The sequence below is a fragment of the Triplophysa dalaica genome, chromosome 19 (genome assembly GCF_015846415.1).
Source record: "Triplophysa dalaica isolate WHDGS20190420 chromosome 19, ASM1584641v1, whole genome shotgun sequence".
Lineage (NCBI taxonomy): Eukaryota > Metazoa > Chordata > Actinopteri > Cypriniformes > Nemacheilidae > Triplophysa > Triplophysa dalaica.
In genome coordinates this window covers 13,774,623-13,795,030 of record NC_079560.1, presented here as the reverse complement: position 1 = coordinate 13,795,030, position 20,408 = coordinate 13,774,623, and the positions used below count along the sequence as shown (strand labels likewise).

Genomic DNA, 20,408 nt, shown 5'->3' with positions numbered 1-20,408 from the left:
TTGATATATGTGACCCTGGACAACAAAACCAGTTTTATCGGTCAATTTTTCGTAATTGAGATTTTTATATAATCTGAAAGCTGAATAAATAAACTGTATATGGATGTATGAGTTGTTAGAATAGTACAATGTCTGACTGAGATACAACCGTTTAAAACTCACAAATCTGAGGGTGCGAAAAAATTTAAATATTGAGAAAATTACCTGTGAAGTTGTTAATCAGGGACACTTTGGCTGCCCATCCACTCCCAAAAATAAAGTTTTAATATATTTAAGGTAGGAAATTTACAAAATATCTTCCTGGAACATGATCTTTACTTCATATCTCGATGATTTTTGGCATAAAAGAAAAATCGATCATTTTGACCCACACAATGTATTTTTCTCATTTACTACAAATGTTCCCGTGCTACTTAAGACTGGTTTTGGGATCCAGGGTCACATTGGAAAATTGCTCTTGGTTATGTGCCTATCTGTTTGATGTAAAAAAAATCATTTTCTACTAAACGTCTGTCCTTACTTAAAATGTCGAATAGTTTTACTACTGAGCTCTATTATAGTTGGTGTACTTTGATAGCATCATTTTGATTTTTGTGTTCACTTCTTGGACTTTGTACCATTTAAATTCAAATAAAGTTTATTTATTTGGCAATGGGTCTATTCCGTGTTAGTTAGTAAGAGAAAGTATGCAGTAAGCCGGTCATTATAACAAATATAACCTGACAAAATGAAGAGAAATGTGAAGCGGAGGTTAGCTTAAAATTTGAGTTTAGTAGCCCTTTACAACGTAAAACATTTTTTTTGCATAAAATATCATATATTATAGATTAGAATGAAAGAATTCCAGATTCCATGTTATAAAAACACAATTAACATTTATTTACAAGTACATAAAAACAGTAATCTCCAATAAACCCGAGGGTGCAAAAAATCTTTTTAGTTTAGTCTTTTCTCTTTTTCCCAACTATGATCTCTGTTTGGCAAACCCTCTGTCTCTATCCCTGTCTCTCTCTCTTTCCCTGTCTCGCTCTTTCTCCCTATCTCCATATCGTTCTCTCTCTCTATCACTGCCTCTTCCTCGATCCCTGTTGTCGCGCTGTTGTGTGTCTTCATGTCTTTTCCCCTCTCTGTTTCTGTCCGTCTGTCTACCCCAGTCTCTCTCGCTCATCTGTCTGTCCCAGTCTCTCTCACCCGTCTGTCTGTCTCTTTCACTTCTCCTGTCATCACCTTGTCTCTCTCTGAATCTCTCCACCTCCGTCGATCTGTCTTGTCCGGGTCTGTCCCTCCTATGCTCATTCGGGCCTCTTACGACGTACTTCTCATACGCCGAATCCTCCCTCTCCTTCTTAACTCTGGGAGGTGAAGATGTTTCAGTGCGTGGTTCGTGTCTCTCCTCCTTAAGTGCCTTTTTCTTCTCTTTCTTCTCCTTCTTTTTCTTCTTCTTTTCTTTTTTATCTGAAGTAGTAAACAGGTTTTCCATTACAGTAAGTGGAATACGATCCAATTCATTCAATTTTGATTTAACTTTTCAGTCCAAAAAGAACATTACTGAGACTGAGCTGCAAAAATGACCTGTTTTGAACATCTTGGTTATGTCACACAAACGATTACATATAATAAACATAAACATATAATCATCCACGAGGGAAAAATCCAAATATGGTGGTCTTTCTATCCGTGTGACACCAGCAAAAACATTGAAAGGAAACATTTTAAATACATACAAAATGTAATAATGAAAAGATAAAACCTATTTTACCTTTTTTGGGCTTTTTCACAGGTACGGCGTGTTCTTCCTCAGACTCGGACTCAGAAGAAGGTGGTAGAGGTACTTTAGGAGCGCAGCCCTCCTCTCTCAATTGTTTTGTGATATCATCAATGTCATCTGTGTCTTTAGGTGGTCGATAATTTTTAACGTGGTCTACACGTATGGTCCGGCCTTTTATCTATGAAGGACACCAAAAAAAGTAACAACATTTGACCTATTCAGATTAATAATGGATTTTATTAGTGATCACACAATATACTAAGAGATGAAAAAGCTCCTTACCTTGATTCCATTGAAGTTATCCACAGCCAGAATGGTGCTCCTTTGATCTTCATAGCACAGGAAGCAAAATCCTTTGGATTTGCCCGTCTTCTTATCTCGGACTAGGTTGATGTTGGCAATCTCCCCATACCTGAGATTCACAAAGTAGGATTAAAGCTACACTGGGAGAAAAGAAAAGAATGCTGACATCTTTGGCAAGAAAAACGTGCACTTTTAAAATACAGAAAGAAAAAGTGGGTTAAAGGAGGACTTACTGAGAGAATACACAGATGATGTCTCCTTCTGTCAGCTCGTATGGGAATCCACCTACAAGTGACCGTATTTGCATGTTAAATATGTAATGCGACTTGCCAGGTTTACAGTACTAAATGGCTCTGTGTTTCTGTTTTTACAGAAATCATATTAAATGATTCTGTATATCATGAAATTGTTTTAGGTTTGTCCTAACATTTGAAAAAACATCTGAGCTGATTGTAAGCTAAAAGGTAAGGAGACCAAAAACACTTATAAACAGCTATAAACAAACAACTAAAAATGACAAAAGGTCAAATCATTGTTGAACATCGTGACCCACTTGAGGACGCCTAGAGAAATACTTTGATCATTGCATTGCATCATGTGCATTGTGGGTAGTGAAATAGTTGACTGCTGCCACCATCTGGCAGTATGAAACCTCTATTTGGGTTTTATAGGGACAGTTCAGCCCAAAATATTGTTTCATCATTTATTCTCATTTTAGTTAAAACCTGTATGACTTTCTTTCTTTTATCTTCTGTATGACAAAAGGAGATATTTTGAGAAATGTCTCAGTCAATGGGTCTCAGAGTTGTTTGGGTTACATTCTTAAAAAAATCTTCTTTTTGGTTCTGCAAAAACATGGTGAGTATGTTTACTGAGTTTTAGTTTTTGTGTGAACTATCCATTTATATGGAAGCCTATAAAAGCATCTTGAACTTGTGTGATTATGCTCTTAAGTTCTGTTTTTTGGATGAGCACTTAAAAACATCGATCCAAATGTTAAAGTTGGTGAATGCAATCCGGCCACTCACCGATAAAGATCCAGGCGCTGTCCTTATACACCGAATGCCAGGACACAGCCTCTTTGATTCCTAAATCAGCTTCTCTTTCATTCAGTTCATTGATCAGCTTCACTTTGGTGAGAGGACTGTGTTGAGCAGAGTCACAAATTCAGTTTCGGTGGATTAAGGGTATTTGTTTTCCAGAGTAACTTTGTTTTCAAAATAATATGTCATAACAAATTCAACAACTTAATTTAATATAACATCATGTGTATAACTAGAAGTAGAACAACAGGTTAACTGTGTTAACTCACATTTTTAATGTAGGTGCATTTTAGACAGACATCATGAATTCTAAACTTTCTACAGTTCATTTTATTCTAGTATGTTAATAATGAATGATTTACTCTGTGTGACCAAAAAAGAAACAAAGCACTTTGTATTATGCTATTTTTTTGGTATTTGTTGGTGCTTTATAAACTTACTGTTTAACCTTTGTTTAAATTCACTGTCTGTTTTACTTAACTGTACTACAGGGATGGTTAGCTTCCCATTGCTAAACCGATGCTAGTTTACTTCACCGTCAGACCCTTTAACGTTACCAATAATAAGATACCTTGTATCTCTGCATCTCAGAAATATTTATCCTCAAAATTAATGACAGCAAATATTGGGGTGTTTTGTTAATGAAGTGTAAACATTCAAAGCAATACTTACTTCATTGTGAGTAGTCCGTAGTCAGTCACGCCGACCGACTTGTTTCCGCTGGTACTCTTCCGGTTTGAACAAGGCGATTGTGGGATTTGTAGTTTTTGTATAGAAAACCTTAGCGGTAACCTTGAGCTTACAATTTAAACACATGATTTAAAACGATTGTTTCAAATTTACAATGATTTTACAATTTAAGCACAATAATAATTCATATTTAAGACATGTTTGATATTTAGATTCAAGTTTTATTGGCACAAATAAAAATGTATATAAATACATATTAAAAAGTAGATGCTGATTTAGCATCTGTTTCTATGGGCCCCAAAGTTCGTCCGCCATATTGGATAGGGGTGCGAGCCGATCCGTTAACGCTCAAAATCCATGTGACTGTGTATGATTATGAAATTATATTTATTGTTGTATACACTCAAACAGTATATATGCTACACTTACACTTGACAGCAACTTAAGGTTAGGCTATCCCATTTCTCGGGAATTGAAATCCCTCTCGTTTAATAACCATGGTTGTGAAGTTTAGTGTTAGCGCATTCTAGTCAACATTGAGTGACGTCAGAGGACCATTCCAAGATGGCAGACACGTCTACGCTTTCTGTCGGAAAGACGGGAGCAGGCGCCTGGCCCGTAGTTAATTTCCGGTCTGTGTTTGGTTATGGTGTTTGGCTGTGGTATGATGTTCTTTTTTTTAATTTATAGTAATATTAACTTAATAATAATAATAATAATTTATTATATTAAAAAAAATACTCAACAGTTATTGATTCTTTGCAGATGTGTACCGGAAGTTAAGTTTGGGCCACATAACGATTGTTTATATTGTTGCCGCCGAAACCTGTAATGCGCATAATCACACAAAACAATCTACAATACTAAACAATATTAATAATAAAATATTTAAAAAACAATTACTTTTCATACATAAAAGTTCCACCATGTTGAAAAGAGTTGCATGTTGTTATTATTATATGAGACCTATGACTTACTGTTGATATACAGATAAAATCTTTAAGCACATATTGGATAATGCACATTGACGTATATATGAGTTTTATCTAATGCAGTTTGTATTTTACGACTGATAGTGAAAAAAAACATATCCAAATAGGTCAAGAACTAGGCTAAGTGCTTTGGTTATTTTGAATGTGTTGAGTGCAGGGAGAAAGAAGAACAAACAGAGCCATCTGCTCTATTTCATGTGAAGATACTCAGGGCTCCAAATCCATTAAGGGACATAAAAGACCTCATACAGTTTCCAATGAGCTCTACCCTATTGGGAATGTTTTTCCGGATGTTTAAGGAATTGTGTATTTTAACTCGATGGGCAGCGTCTTGCCATGAAATTGTGTCTGACTGGTGGTTATATGGACTATGTGGCATCTCTCTGCCATTTCCGAGCGTGTCGTGCAACACATTCTGACTTTAGTGAAGATCCCACAAATCTGATTCCTCACCTCCCGCTGCCAGCAGGCATAGACGAGCGGATTGATAAGGGAGTTTGAGAGTCCCAGCAGCCAGAGCTGGTTCTCCAAAAAGTGATAAAGTGTACATTTAGGACATGAAACCTGCACAACACTGACCACAAAGAAAGGGCACCAGCAGAGTGTGAAGCAGCCAACCAGCAAGGCAACAGTCCGCAGGGCTTTTACGTGACCCCAGTAACGGCTGGGCGGCAGAAACCTCAAACCCGCCTGCCTGCTGCAGATGCGCTGCTGATGCCCGCAGGCGATTTTCAAGATGTCCATGTAGAAATAAATGAAAACACAGAGTAGAGGGAAGAAAAACAAGCAGAAGATCACACTGATGCCCTGGGGCTCGATGACTGAGAAGAACGTGCAAACACTGTCATAGTCTTTTCGTTGCATTGGTTTCACAATGTAAGGCAAGAATCCCACAGTGACCGAGATCATCCACAGGGGCACCAAAGCCCCGACGACCATCTTCTTGCTCATTAGCTGCGAATATCGCAGTGGCATCTTTATGGCCACATAGCGGTCCAGCGAGATACAGAACAAGGTGAGGATCGAGGCAGTGGAAGGTGCAATGATGAAGCACATGCGTAACAAACACTTGCCTTTATGCATGGAGGCCGTGCGGCCTTCAAGAGCATCAGCGGCAAGGCCAGTGATAGCCAAGCCCACAAGGATGTCAGCAATGGCTAGATATAGGACAAAGCACCAGCTCTGGCAGCTCTTCTTGTGGATGAGCAGGCCCAGAGCAATGGCTACTAGAAGGTTGGTGGAGATGATCAAAACAGATCCCACGCTAAGAATATAGCCCATGGACAAAAAAACATTTTCAGTCATGGCCGGGGTTGTAAGCATTAGACTCGCTGGTGTCGCTCTGTAGTTCTCTCTCATATTTTCCACGGAAGTCTCTCGAGTCACGTTGAAAAGCTTCATCATTGCAACACATGTACTTTACTGTGATTCACAACAAAGTTACATTACTCTCAAGTCATTTTAAAGTTACGAATATGATTTTAAACAGATGAAGATACTGATGGTTTAAAGAAGAGGAAATGGGCCGGAGATTTTTGTTTGCTCCCATAGGGTAAAGTAAAATGTTGTCTCCGTTTTGCTGCCCTGCTTTCTTTTATCCGACCCTTGTTCTGTCTGGCTGTCTTCCAAGTTCCATCAATGCATCTCAAGAGCAAATTTCCTACAGAAGGAGAACGTCTGTGAGCACCCGATAAACTTTACCGAAAAGCAAAGACGACGCTGATCATATGATGTAAATCATCATTCTGAAGCTTTCATTTAAGGAATTCCTCAAAAGAACTTGAGGCTGTAGCTGTTTGAGCATTAATACAGTTCTTTGTTTGAAACAGTGATAAGAAGCAGATGAAAGAAAACCATTCTTATCGTGAATATCCGAAAAATTGAGTTAGCTGAAGAAAAAAGTCCAGAAGAAAAAAAGTTGTCATTCTTGTTTTCTGTGTTTCTCAAGACATCTTCCTGTGTTGACTCGATTGCATTAGTCTGAAGACAAAGCCAAGTTAGAAATAAAAAAAGAGCTAAAGTGCTGTTATGTCCATTTTGTTGGCTGTAATAGCTTCTCTCCACAGTTCATCAGTGGTATTCAACTATCGATCACTAACTTTGAACAAACTATACAGAGGAAGAGAAACTGAGATAAAAAAAGAGAGAGAGTGGGTTGGGTTGATAAGGTGGGCGGACTGCAGCATCATGTGATTACCCATAAGTATAAAAACGTGTTCGTGGGTGAGTTAATATTTACAATAAAATATAAACCTCTTAAATGAATATAGCAGCTAATATGTTTGTTTTTTATTTCATATGTTGTATGAAGCACCTATTTTGACTTTGAAGGGAAAGTGTGAAATATAATGAACCCATCTCACACTTGTTGGTCACGCAAAATCCCCCCCTACCCCATTGGTTGAAGGGAAGTTTACCTAAAAGAAATTCTTTCATTCTTTATTCCCCCTTATGAGGTTAAAAACTATATATATTTTATTTTTAAAACTATATAGCTCTTTATTCTGTAGAACACAAAGAAGATATTTTGAGAAATGTCCGGAATGTTTGAGAAATCGTTTTGTGTCCAAACAAAGGAAGTAAATGAGGGCCAGTGTTGTTAAGTTACAAACATTCTTCAAAATATATTATTTTGTGTGCTGCAGAAGACAGAAAACCATTCAGGAATGGAATGACATACGGTTGAACCAATATAAATGTTTGCATAGTGACCTCTGTACATTATGCTGGCAAAAAAAAAGAAAAAATTATACTTTACCTTTAACCGCAATGATACAGCCGCCTCTTTTAGTAACCTCCACCCAGACCGAAGGAAAGATCTTTTTATGTCGCTGCTACATAATAAAGCGTGACACCCACCAGTCAACAATGTGTCAATGTTATTCATCCCTTTACTAGACTGTTCACTGCTATACAAAGCAGCTTTTGGGCAGCAGTTGTTTTGCCCTTCTGTTACACTATACCCACATAGGCTCTTGGGTGGTGTTTGTGGTGAAGTGTGCCAATCCCTCAACACGTCTCTGCCCATCTTTACCTTGTGCAGGCTAAAGAAGGACGTTTTAAGAATCTGAGCTCAGATTGTTAAGAGGACTGGACAGAAGATGTCTTTAAAAAGGAGACTACTTTCTATGCTGTTGTGCTGTGTGTATTGCATTACATCACTCTTCTGCCTTCATCCAGACAGAAATAACAGTGCCTCACATGGTGGCCGGTAAGTTTTCATTTTGGTGTATTTCCTTATGTTCTTTTTTTAAACATGTTGTTTTGTTAACTTATAAAATGAATGTTTTAAGTAAAATTACCAAAAAATATTTGAATATAAAATGATATGTTCAGAATAATTGTATAATAATAACTTTAATCAAAACCTTCTACATATAAAATTCGCGTTCATTTTACAAACATAGGTTTTGCAACTTATACATATGGAGCTGCAGAAAAATGATTTCAAAATTATTTTCAGTTTTTCTGAAAAAATGTTTTTACTTGCATTTATTTGCAGAAGATAAAATCCAGAGAAACAGGTCAAAATATTGTTTCAGTCCTCAAATACTGCAAAGAAAACAACTTCATATTCACTAACATTAATATTTGCACGTGTATTTAGGATAACTTAAAAAAATATATGTGCCTGGATAGTTTTTATGCCTTGTCATGCTGTTATTATTTCACATTGTTGTTGGATGACTCTGTCACTCCTGTGGTTTGATTTGGTCAAAATTCAATATATATTATTTTCCGCTGCTTTTTATGTATGTTGACTAAACATAACTTTAATACAGTATGTGCAACTGATGTATGTTTTTTTATTTTAATCCAACATTTTAATTCATTGCAGCATTTTCCTTTTTTTTGTGTAGGGAGGCATATGCCAGATTTAAGCATTAAATGTTTTTAAAGAAAAAATCTAAGGAACAATAATGAACAACAAAGTAGTCAATCCATTGTGTAAGTAACTTGATTGACTTGAAATGTAGAAACTCATAAAGGCATGCATTTTTGGAAGCCAACATCTCTTTTACGTTACAGGAATGTGACGTCAGTTGTTCAGCAGCTGTACCAGCGTGTGATGAGGTTCACACGCACCACTTTGTGAGACTGCCTTGAAAAGGGAAGGTGAAAATACAACAATCATCTGCAGAGTTATGAAGAGACAGATCAGTATTAAAAACATAAAACTATACATAAGAGTGTGAGAACTATAAAAAATACAAGAAAAAAATGCTTGTTTGTATGTTTTACGTATATGGATACATTATATAAAACCATATTAGATGTTACACCATTTGATTTGTGTTAGGTAATATTATTTTTATTTGATCTCTTTTCAGGTCAAAGTGTTCCCTGCAAATGATGATGATGATCAAATGTCTTTGTGAGAAAATAGTCTCATGCAGGGGAGGAAAATGCAACATGCAGTTCCATATGAAAGCCGAACCAATGATCTATATAACAGTATAAAGTTACCAACATACACCATAAGAATAACAAGTTTTTATTTGGTTGAACAAAGAGGCATTGTTACAAATAAAAAAGAGTTTTACTCTCCTTTGTACTAAATGTGATTAAGATTATTTGGTATTGAAAAGTATGACTGAAAAACCTCCACTGAAAACCAGAAAGTCATAATATGTTGTTTAATTAATTACATAAAAAACGATGAAATGGCCTTTTATAATTCTGAAGGTTAATTGCTATACAAGAGAAAGGAATAGTAAAAACTAACCAAACAAAACGAGTTCACATTTCAGTTTGTGAAAAGTATTTGAATTAACAGTATTTTTTCTTCTGTATTTAATTTACATTGATCCTGTGTATGGGGATAAGAGTGCTATAAAGGACTTTTTTATCATATATATTGTGATTCAAAATGTGTACAAATTAAATAAATTTACTAAATATTGTGTACATATCTTACATTCTTACATTGTACATCTACTTTTTATATTTATTTACTGCGGCTGTCGGAACATGAAATATAAAAAATCCAAATAAAATATAGTTTATATGAAGGCTCAACCCTATTCAAATATTTAAAACTATCGATATATTTTTACAATTTGTTAATTAAATATTACAGGTCGGGCTTTCTCTTCTATAATCTTTCTCTTACCATAGTGTCACATGGTACTTGTAGTTAAACTATAGAGACCATACTTTTATAGTTAGCACGATTTCTTTTCGCTCGTAAACTTCCGGGAGGAAACTTCCGGTAGCGAGATGAGTTCCTGTTTGAACCACATGATGGGAAACTGAAAGCAGCCCTCGCTCCTTGAGTTTCGCTCAGAAAAGTACAATAATCCAATATGTGGTCGAAACGATGGAGTTAAAAACAAAGTAACAGAAGCGGCCGAAGCACCAGGTCTGAGGTATGTGAATTCATAAGGCGATATCGGCTAAAGCGTTGTTATAAAGCCGTTTTCTACTTTATAATTGTAAGAGTAGTTCTCCTCTAACTGGCTAACAGTTATACGCCGTTAGATCTCTAGACGTAAAAGACTGAACCGGATGCGGTGATTTCAGATCCTACATTTACGACATTGACTTATTTTACTTATATATGTGCAGGTGGTGCTTATATCTTGTTCGTTTTTAGTTTGAAACAGCCACCATAAAAGTTAAATACGATATGGTTGGAAGAAAATAGGGGAGCCATTGCTTCTGTCACTCAGCCTGTGTTGCTACAAAAATGGGTTGAACTGTATGTCGCTTCAACCAACCTTGAGCTCGTACGAAATGATTGACACAATTTCCGACCAATAGGTTTTCCGCAAATTTCCGATGGCGCTCGCAATGAATCTATAATGCGGCTCCGTCTTATTCCGGTGCACATTTGTCTATGCATCTCAAAGGAATGACAGTAATACAGACGGGCAGCGCTATGTTCAACAATGTGAGATTAAAAGATCTCATTTGTTATCATTTTGGGGTTTTGTTGTTCTTAGTAGGACTCCATCAAGTCGAAGGAGCCGCAACAGAAATGGCAAATCTGAACTGGAAGCCGTTCGTCTTTGGGGGGATGGCCTCAATTGTCGCAGAATTCGGTGAGTCTGTGCACCTGCTGTTTTCGCATCCTCCTCTGTATTAGAAACCAGTTCTGATATCGTTCAAATAGTTGACATTTTCCCACTAAATGTAAGAAAATCTATCGGAATTGACAGATGCATAAGTATTTTATGTCCGCATCAGATCTACATTGTTGCGTTACGGTGAAAGTAATGCAGAATCAAACAAACCTGGTTGTTTTTACTAATAATTTATATTTTTTATGTTAATATCAAGTTGCAATTTGGAAATGCATTGTCGTATAGAGCTCTCCAGCCTTTTATTTTGAAAAATGGCCCAGTTATCTTGTATAAATCTTACATGTTTAATGAATGAATGGTTTTACTTAGAACTTTGTCTCGCCCAAAATGTTGATGTTATAGTGTTAAAAATGATAATAGTTATTAATAATAACATAGAGCTGTCCAACTTTTACACTAGCATATGTTAGACACTGAACTGATTTTGGACCAGTTTTGGGGGAGTGGTTTGGGGGATTGTTAGAACACTGTGTACAGCGTGATAAAACATACAGAACACGTCAAACAACATTCCCCGTCGATCAGTGGGTCCCGTTGCACAAAGGACAAATACACAACATGGGATTTGATGGAATATAAAATGACACTTCTGAACATAATCAGGTCATTGCTGAGGTAACATATTTACACTAATAAAGGTTTAAAATGAATCTGCTTGAATTCTGCAGGTACTTTCCCCATCGATCTTACAAAAACACGGCTTCAGGTTCAAGGGCAGACCCACTGTATGGAGGTCCGCTATAGGGGGATGTTCCACGCTTTGTTCAGGATCGGCCAGGAAGAGGGAATCCGGGCGTTATACTCTGGGTGAGAGCTAATGATTTGCATGTTCCTACATGACAAGTTTTTTGCTTGAGGGCTGCTAATATCAGGATCTAGTTTCCAGTTAAGGGGACATTTGTACAACTTGTGCTGTGGTTTAGGGGTGTTAAATTAAACTGATAGGTGTAATAAACTAAATATAGATGGTATTGAACACGCATGATCTCCTTGGGTCTGTAAACGGGCTGAGTCAAGTGAACCTGGCCCACCGGCATGAACAGCATGGCTCAAGTTGAACTTGATGGTGGCTATTTATGCACAAGAGAACATCTTCTTTCAAACTATCATCTCTTATATTAATGTAACAGTGTTTGGCAAGAAATTTTGTAACTAGTTACTTGCTGTTGTATTCGTCAGGTTAAATCTTTAAAAAAAAAAAGTTTTAAATCTAAAGATAACTACACTGCCCTACAAAGGCAAAGTGCAGTAACTACGCAAACTGAGAAACTACAGAAACTGAGAAAAATGCCTTTAAAGTTTTTACACCAGCCAGCCAAAAAAATATGACAGGACATCATAATTAAAATAATCATTTATGTTATATTTACTGATTATGAAATAAAATCTATAATCATAAAAGCGGTTGCCTCCATTGTTTTATTGAGTTGGGTATTATGGCTGACTTATTCTGTCTCAATCATGTGATCTAACGGGGTTTTCAAATTGTGGATCGTGAACACAGGCGGATTGAATCCAAAATTCAGACTCCTCGTCTATGTAAATTTAATTTGACAACGAGTAGGTGGTGATAATGATCCTGAGGAGGTATTCGTCATTAAACACAAGAAGAAAGTTGGATTGATGGCTACTTCTGTTGATGCCAGGTGCATGTCGGGTTTCACTTTGCTGAGGAGGCGAGCTATTGTTAGCTATTTGCAAATAACAATAACTTTACCAGAGCCAGCTAACTTTTGAGGGAGCAACCCTTGTCGGTACTATTGGATTATCTGCCTGGAAGATGTCCGAATAGACAAACATCAACGCAATTATAAATCGGATTATGGTTAAGAGTGTCTGAGTGGATATAGCGGCTGGCTAGTTAATTTGACCCTTTTTATAAAGCTGTGATTTGCCTTGCCAGGAGTTAATATTCTTTGGACGTTTGTGTTTTAACGCAAGTTCAAGCATCATTGACCGCGGGATTGTGCCATGGGAGGCTAGCTGGTGGCTTGTTGGTTCTGTGTGAGTTTTATGGCTGCCAACAAAACCACAACGCAGTAACTTCACTTACTGCGTAATGCCTCAGTATTAGCTTGGATTTTGTAGTTACTGCAATTTTAACACTCCTGTTTCTCAGAAACGGAATAAGATTGAACCAGGAGACATTGTCACAAGACCGAGCAGGTGTCACAAAGCAGCTGGTAGACCTTAACTCAATTTTGACCAAATGTGTAGTTACTGTACTTTGCCTATGGACGGCAGTACAGGACATGCACAAGATCATACTAAAAACAAACTAAGTGTAATTTTACATGCTAATCCATTTTATAAACTGCACATTTATTGAAAATGGTTATAATTTGTTAATTGTTTAGCACAAATTGTTTGCATGAATTTCAAAATTATTTTCAAAATATTGCTTATTGTTTTTGAAAAAAGGAAAATAAAGATGACAATGTTTTATGAAACGATGGCAAAAAGTTTTAATAAACAATGCATAAATGGTTAATCAATGGAGTTTTGTTTTACTTACTGTTACTGCAAATTCTGCTGAATGAATAAATGTAAATATTAACAGATTTACTTTTAGTTATTTATCGCAGGGCATAATTTATGTGATATTATTACTTCTATGTAATTTATTGTTTTTTCAATGTATGCATTTATACTTGATGTAATTGATTTTATAATTGATTTTCTCATTTATTTTAATGTATGCATTTATACTTTGATCTATTTTCACTTTTTTTATTTTATATGCTTTTTATTTTTATTCATGAAATACTTTGTTAATTGTTTACAAAATTAATAAGTAATGATGTTAAATAATTGTGATCTCAATATTGGCCAATTTAATCATGATTATAATTTTTGTCACAATCGAGCAGTCCTTTTACAAAGTATTTATTTTAATTTAATACAATAGTTTTGGTTTCTACTCAACTCAAGTCTGCATACTTGCAAGTTATCTTAATGTTTTTCTGCATTTGTTAGGATATCACCTGCGCTCCTCCGGCAGGCTTCCTACGGGACGATCAAGATCGGTACATACAACACGCTAAAGAAGCTGTTTGTCAGCCACCCTGAAGGTGCGTTTGCAGAATCTTTTCATCATACTCTTGTTTTTTCTGTCCATCATTATTTGGTAAACAAAGGCTTTGGGTGGTAAATCCATAAAAAGATGTTCCCTTTAACATCAAAATGTTTTCACATATGAATTTGGTTGCACTACACTGGGTAACCCACAGTTAAATCCAATTTTAGTGAAAAGCTGTACCAATTCTTTGCAGGCTGGGGTCATACAGTAAGAATACTGATTTTCACTCACTGTATAGTGCGGAAGTAGGTGATTCTGGATGTTGGGATTGAGATATAGATGGTTGTTTTCAAGAGAATTTAACTTTATTTAGCATGGAAAATCTATCATAATCCAGTCATAATTATGTTTAACACCTAAAATGAGATTTAGTAAATCCACTATAACAAAAATGAAGGCAAGCTGTACCAATACCTGAAATTTCCAAAACACAGTTTAACCACCATCACTAATGTGCAGTCTAAACAAAAGGTGCCAAAGAGACAGGCAGACAGAGCATTACCTTATCTCGAGCTGGCGCCAATGGATTCTCATCTGACATGGAGCAGAATCATCTCTTCTCCACAAACAACATCTATATTACTTGAATTCCTCCATAACCACTCAAAGAAAGGTTGCAGGCGAACCAGAAGTAAAGATTTTTTATTGTATTAAGCAGACATTAAGTATCCGGACGTCTTTTTTGCTGGTACTTTCAGTCTGAATGCTGTTTAAGGATGTAGCCACTGTTTATCAAATACGGTGATACAGACTTTGCTTTGCCTGGTGTTGTGGGGGTACTAATGCACGTCCATCTGCCAAAACGAACAGCCACACTAACAGTTGGTCATGTCAATCAAGGATTTACTGTTCTAATCTAGATCCAAAGTAAAAGATTGAGGAATCTTGTTTTTACAATACTCTGATTTTAACAGCTTTTGTTGTGTTATATTTTCTGACTTTCTTCCTGTGCCTTTGATTGTAATGGCTGGTGTGTTTTTTTTTCAGAAGAGACTATGGTGATAAATGTGTTCTGTGGGGTGGTGTCTGGAGTTCTGTCCTCGTCTTTGGCAAATCCCACTGATGTGCTGAAGGTAAATGGATAAATGAATTGATGTGCCAAACATAATTAGTTATTGCCTTCAACAACATGTTTGTTTTTCTCTGACATGCTGTTTATTTCCATCAGATTCGCATGCAGGCTCAAGGCAGTCTGTTACAGGGCAGTATGATGGCCAACTTCATCAACATTTACCAGACAGAGGGCACACGAGGATTGTGGAGGGTGAGTGCTCCTGTTCATACATCTCGTCCACTTGGGAGATGAGATTTTAGAGCTTGTTGGCTCATATGTGATTAATCTAGCCCGATTAAAATGGCCTTTTCAGAATTTGCATTCATTTGCATATCAAATTCTTAAATCAGACCCAGACACAGCTTACAAAAGGTACAAAACCTAAGGCCTTTTCACGCAGATATCCTGGAAAATACACAGAAAATGTGTCCAGGAATTTGTCCTGGGATCGTAAGGGATTGTTCATTCACACTGCCACTGATTTTCTGATGTTATATACTGCAATGTAATGAGCCTTTTTTTGTTGTGAAAATAGGGTTGATTTCTGAAAGATATTTACGATTTTAGGTGGCTAAATAGCGCAATTTGTTATTTTTACTGCGTTCCTTTATTTAGTTCCAAATTGACCTAATTAATCTCTCTTTTTATGTTATTATTCTGTAACATATATTGTTGCCTTTTGCAAATGACAAACTTTTTATTTATATAAAGAGGAATGAGGCAAAAGAACGCAAGATAGGCTATAGCCCAACAAGATTAAGCTAAATAAAAAATGTCATGTGTAAACAAATAATAGCAAATTGTTAAGTCTTGTTCAGTGCAAATTTACACAGCCTTAATGTTAAAATATGACTGAATGCTGTGAAGTTAAAATTAAGCAGTATTTTTGCAACATAGCCTAACTGCAATACAAGGTATAAGGTATAATCATTTTTCATTAATGTAATGTACATATATGTGAGTTTAATTTTTTTTTTAAACAAAGTTCGAGAAATTTTTAGCATTTAGATTTTGTAACCATTTCGGAATGAGCTGACACAGATAGATCGTATTAAAACCTGTAAATAGGGCCTAAAGCATATTGCACATAATGCTTTAAAAACCACAAATAAACGTTTAGGTCGATATATGATCATCATGTTTATATTGTTCACAATGTTTTTGTTGAGAAAAACAAGCACATTAATGTCCGGGTGAAAGTTTGGAGTCAGGCTGTTAACGGCACGTTGAGCAAAGTTGATAAGCAATTAAGTGTATTGAAGCACTGTGTATTTTCGTGTTAATAGTTTTGATGAAAGTAATTGCGTATCAACACTATTCTCGCATCTGACCTTAAGTTTGGTTATTAGGACTCTTGCATTCATCCATGATTTAGCTAATAACAAATAGTAGGCCTATTTTTATGTTTTCGATTTACTAATGAACAAAAATTACTCTCATAACTATATTTGAAGAGTTTGGTGGCAAAATGGAAAACTCTGGATTTTTTTTTTCCAAAAATCATGTTTTTTATAATGTTATCATGTATTTGTGTTAGTTAGCTGGTTTATTTTTTGTTATTATGGCTTAAATCAAAACCAAACAACTACAGTTTGATTGATATTTATTGGAATAATAATAAAAAAACATGATTTTTGAGCTCATGTTGGAACCAAACTCATAGCCAAATTAGTTACGATTTATTATAGATGCGTGTCATCGCTACACAGCTTTTACGGCATTGTTTCTGCCTTTTGTTCACACAGGGCGCTTTCCGGATCTGTTTTTTTATTAATTAGATTTTTTTACAGGACTGATCCTTTTAATGTCACTAGGTCCCCTTTCCAGAATCACTTTTCGGATCAATCCGTGATGCGTTTGCATTCACACAGAAGGCACTTTGGCAATTTTGGGGAAAAATGGGATCGGCGGTCTGTGTGAATGGGGTTCTAATGAGTTAAAATTCAGTACAAGGATTAGTTTACCCCCAAATTAACATTTTTATCATTTTCTGAAGAAATGTACTCACTGTACACACTTTTTTAAATACAAATGCTTGCCTCGCACTAACTCTGCGATTCACATAACATATTATCTCTTAGACCTGGATATGTTTGTGCAATCTTGACTAATTCCATGTAGGGTCCTACGTTGTTCCTCAGAGGTTGACTCATAGATTTATTGTTATAAACATACTTTATTGTTATAAACATACTTTATTGTTATAAAAACTGTGAGTCAGAGCTCCCTGTGTGGGATGCTTTTTGTCATTCGCTGCCAATGTAGATTATCCCTGATCAGTCATGAGGTTCTTTGTTAGTTGATGGGTCAACATACAGAAGTTACAGAGATCCAGCAGTGTATGATATTAAGATATTTGAGTGTTTTTCAGGGTGTCATTCCTACAGCTCAAAGGGCGGCCATTGTGGTGGGTGTGGAGCTACCTGTCTATGACATCTCCAAGAAGCACTTGATTCATTCTGGCATCATGGGAGACACTGTGTTGACACATTTCATGTAAGTCTCTGAAGACCAGATCTGATCAGTTGTGTTTGAAAGATTTGTCATTGACATCATGAGTAACAAAACTCCTTGTTTCTTCTATGTAGTTCCAGTTTCACGTGTGGTCTCGCAGGGGCACTGGCCTCCAACCCAGTGGATGTGGTAAGGACACGTATGATGAATCAGCGTGTTGTCGCAGGTAATACGCTGTATAAAGGCACCTTAGACGGACTCATGCAGACCTGGAAAAATGAGGGCTTCTTTGCCCTCTACAAAGGTTTCTGGCCCAACTGGCTGCGTCTGGGGCCCTGGAACATCATTGTATCCTTTCAGGAAGCGAATGTGTTTCTTAGTTGTACGATGTTTGCATTGGCCAACCACTAGAGGTCAGTGGAATGCAAAATGAAGTTATATCAGTCACACACCAAGTATACATCAGTATTATTGACTTCTTGCATTCCAGAAACACTTAGTCTCTGAGTATTCCATTAACATTTACATAGTCACCTGAAGTTAGTATATTTGGCACTTTGATGTGATGTGTTGCATTATTCTCTGTCCTTACTCCTTATTTTTTGTCCAGTCACACATGTGTGTGTAAATAACATCTATGGATAATGATTCAATAATTTAGGCCCATAACAATCTGTACTGTCCTTGACTTGACTTTCAGTTCTTCATGACTTTTGAACAGCTGAAGAAACTTTCATTGTAGCGGAAAGTCTGGGACGCTTCGCTGGACTGTGTGTCTGTGTGTGCGAGACTTCTGTCCTTTAGTGTCCATCATCTCTTCTCCATCACTCGCCCACGAGTATGTTTATTTAAGAATTTGTGTACATGCTTGATGTATTTTAAGACACCCCTTTTGCACCCAATGGTTTATTTTTCACTCTTGGCAGCTTTTGGCTGCTCCGTGTTAGGGAAAGTAATATGTGCTTAGAGGTAAACTGGAAACCACAGGCCTAATATTCTGAAATTGGCCTGGGGGACTGGCATCTGTTTTTGTGTAGTACTGAAAGTTACTGAAGACTCACTGCTAGGTGGCGACGTAGAGCAATAGGTTAGTGCTAAACTGAATGCTGTAAAAAGGAGAAGCTGTTTCATGAAATATTTTTGGGAAATACACTCCAAGTTAGACGTAAAGGTGCTTAAATTATAAAGATATTTATTGGCATTAGCTTCAGTAAGAACAATGCCTTTTTGCTTTTTCCTAAACTACAGATACGATAGTAATGATGCGTTTCAAATCTGCAGGGTAAGTGAATAACAAGGGAACTATACAGTAGGTGATGTGAGATCATTATTTATAAACTTAAGCAGAACAAATTTGTGTGTAATTTTTTTTTAAACAATCAAATTGAATTTAAATCGAAAATGTTTGCAAAATGGTTTAATGAATGTTTCAGTGCTGCCTGTGTTTCATGAATAAGGCCCGATGAGCGCTTTACCTCTGAAATACATTTAAGAATTGGTCAAGAGTTTAGTTCATTTTAATGCGCACACAACTAAAAGCACCTGTGATATTGCACATAAGATATTTACAACGTTCACGTTTTATTTTCTTCTGCAGTATCATTATTGCCATGTGCACGTATGTAGAGCGAGTGTTAATGTTTGTGTGTGTTTGTGTTCTAAGAAGCACATGCAAACTGTCAATTATTTTGACGGGCATCAAATTGTGTAAATACTGCAACTGTACAAAAGACAGTAAAAGATTTTGATTGTTTTCAGTTTGTGGGGAAAGTTGAATTGCCAAAGTGTTAATGTATTTAACCAATACTGCACTGTTGTTTTTGCTCAGTTCTCAAAATGTGACAAACTATTATTGGGGAAGTACGGTTACATATTTATCACTGTTTGATATAATGCCTTTTTCTTGCTTTTATATGTCTTTGCCTGGTTTGTTTCTTCCTCCTGATGTGCTAGCCAAACATGAATTTTATTTCAGGTATAATTTACAGTACTCTGTTGTTCATAACCTTTAACATGATCATAAGCAAATTGTACAGTAAACAAAGCAAGCGTTCTTGGGTTTGCTTGCATTATATTGGCAAACTTTTATATGACTGGAATGGGTTCAGTTTAAAAGGTTTAATAGATGTAATGCCAGGGTTCTTTGGGAGTTTCTCTGTTTGGGAGAACTGCCTTTCTTAAAGTGTAGCTTTTTGCTAGATTGGTGACTATGGCATGATGCATGATGTATTCCTATCTGGAAGACTTCTTCAATCCATGTTTGTGTAAGACCAGGAACCACATTAACCCATGTGTGCCAGTGTTTTTACTGCAATTTACTTTAAGCTGCCCATTGAGAACATCATTTCAATCGTGTCCTCTCACTGTTGTTTTTTAGTTTGCTATTTATTTTGTTTAGTATGTTTTCAGAATTGTTTCTTTAGGTTTATTTATTGGCGCTTTTAATACTTCTCAAAATATTTTTTTCATATAAATGTTTCTTTCAGTTCATATTTATTTGGTTGAATAATGCAAGGCATGATGAATGTCACAAACCTGACATAGTCATGTTTGCTATTTGATGCATTTAGAACTTTATTTGACAAACCAATTGACCATCTGATAATCAATAACTGAATTTGATGTTTTTAAATGTTTCACATAGAGAAAGTTTGGAAACTGGTTATTGGCAAAGCAACGATTCTATCATGTAATGACTTCATGTCCTTGTTTGTTTGCTTATTTATGACAGCATTGCTCTTTATTTTGCTGGATAAGTTGTCTGCTTGCATTTGCCTTTGAATTTCTTCGTCTTTGCACCTTGGTGAAGGGTCTTTGGTGAACACAAGCATTATTTATTGTGGTCCGTTGCTTGAATAGACAATGAATTGTAAAAGAATGCCTTTTTGCTTAGTCTGATGTAACTGTGCACCCTGATAATAAAAACGATGTTCACTAAA

General features: G+C 36.3%; 3 protein-coding genes across 5 annotated transcripts; 1 reads left to right on the top strand and 2 right to left on the bottom strand.

Moving 5' to 3' along the window:
- Positions 1 to 855: 855 nt before the first annotated feature.
- rbmx2 (RNA binding motif protein X-linked 2) lies at positions 856 to 3,836 on the bottom strand. The gene is made up of 6 exons (XM_056730686.1): positions 3,787 to 3,836; positions 3,100 to 3,215; positions 2,305 to 2,356; positions 2,051 to 2,180; positions 1,760 to 1,946; positions 856 to 1,455 (listed from the first exon to the last, which is right to left on the bottom strand). Exons 1-6 carry the CDS (start codon positions 3,789 to 3,791, stop codon positions 965 to 967), a joined length of 981 nt encoding a protein of 326 aa, XP_056586664.1. The 5' UTR covers positions 3,792 to 3,836; the 3' UTR covers positions 856 to 964.
- On the bottom strand, positions 3,817 to 6,895 carry LOC130407617 (glucose-dependent insulinotropic receptor). The gene is made up of 2 exons (XM_056730685.1): positions 4,234 to 6,895; positions 3,817 to 3,912 (listed from the first exon to the last, which is right to left on the bottom strand). Exon 1 carries the CDS (start codon positions 6,198 to 6,200, stop codon positions 5,091 to 5,093), a length of 1,110 nt encoding a protein of 369 aa, XP_056586663.1. The 5' UTR covers positions 6,201 to 6,895; the 3' UTR covers positions 3,817 to 3,912; positions 4,234 to 5,090.
- A 3,113-nt stretch (positions 6,896 to 10,008) lies between these two features.
- Positions 10,009 to 20,408, top strand: slc25a14 (solute carrier family 25 member 14). 3 transcript variants are annotated; one of them, XM_056731630.1, is made up of 9 exons: positions 10,009 to 10,165; positions 10,742 to 10,840; positions 11,551 to 11,689; positions 13,859 to 13,953; positions 14,949 to 15,034; positions 15,130 to 15,225; positions 17,387 to 17,511; positions 17,604 to 17,817; positions 18,170 to 20,408. In XM_056731630.1, the coding sequence occupies exons 2-9, from the start codon at positions 10,777 to 10,779 to the stop codon at positions 18,209 to 18,211; spliced, it is 861 nt and encodes a 286-aa protein (XP_056587608.1). In that variant the 5' UTR covers positions 10,009 to 10,165; positions 10,742 to 10,776; the 3' UTR covers positions 18,212 to 20,408. The 3 variants fall into 3 exon arrangements, with proteins under 3 accessions (XP_056587608.1, XP_056587609.1, XP_056587607.1); XM_056731631.1 differs by having other exon boundaries at positions 10,024 to 10,165; positions 10,745 to 10,840; XM_056731629.1 differs by lacking the exon at positions 10,009 to 10,165 and having other exon boundaries at positions 10,610 to 10,840.

Bases quoted from the DNA above. Each gene is read 5' to 3' on its own strand.
- rbmx2 (XM_056730686.1), bottom strand. The intron at 2,357-3,099 runs GTGAGTGGCCGG...GGTCACTTGTAG, and splicing joins CAGCGCCTGGATCTTTATCG to GTGGATTCCCATACGAGCTG. The intron at 2,181-2,304 runs GTAAGTCCTCCT...TGTGAATCTCAG, and splicing joins ATCATCTGTGTATTCTCTCA to GTATGGGGAGATTGCCAACA.
- LOC130407617 (XM_056730685.1), bottom strand. From the start codon at position 6,200: ATGATGAAGCTTTTCAACGTGACTCGAGAGACTTCCGTGGAAAATATG.
- slc25a14 (XM_056731629.1), top strand. From the start codon at position 10,636: ATGCATCTCAAAGGAATGACAGTAATACAGACGGGCAGCGCTATGTTC. The intron at 10,841-11,550 runs GTGAGTCTGTGC...TGAATTCTGCAG, and splicing joins CTCAATTGTCGCAGAATTCG to GTACTTTCCCCATCGATCTT. The intron at 15,035-15,129 runs GTAAATGGATAA...TATTTCCATCAG, and splicing joins ATCCCACTGATGTGCTGAAG to ATTCGCATGCAGGCTCAAGG.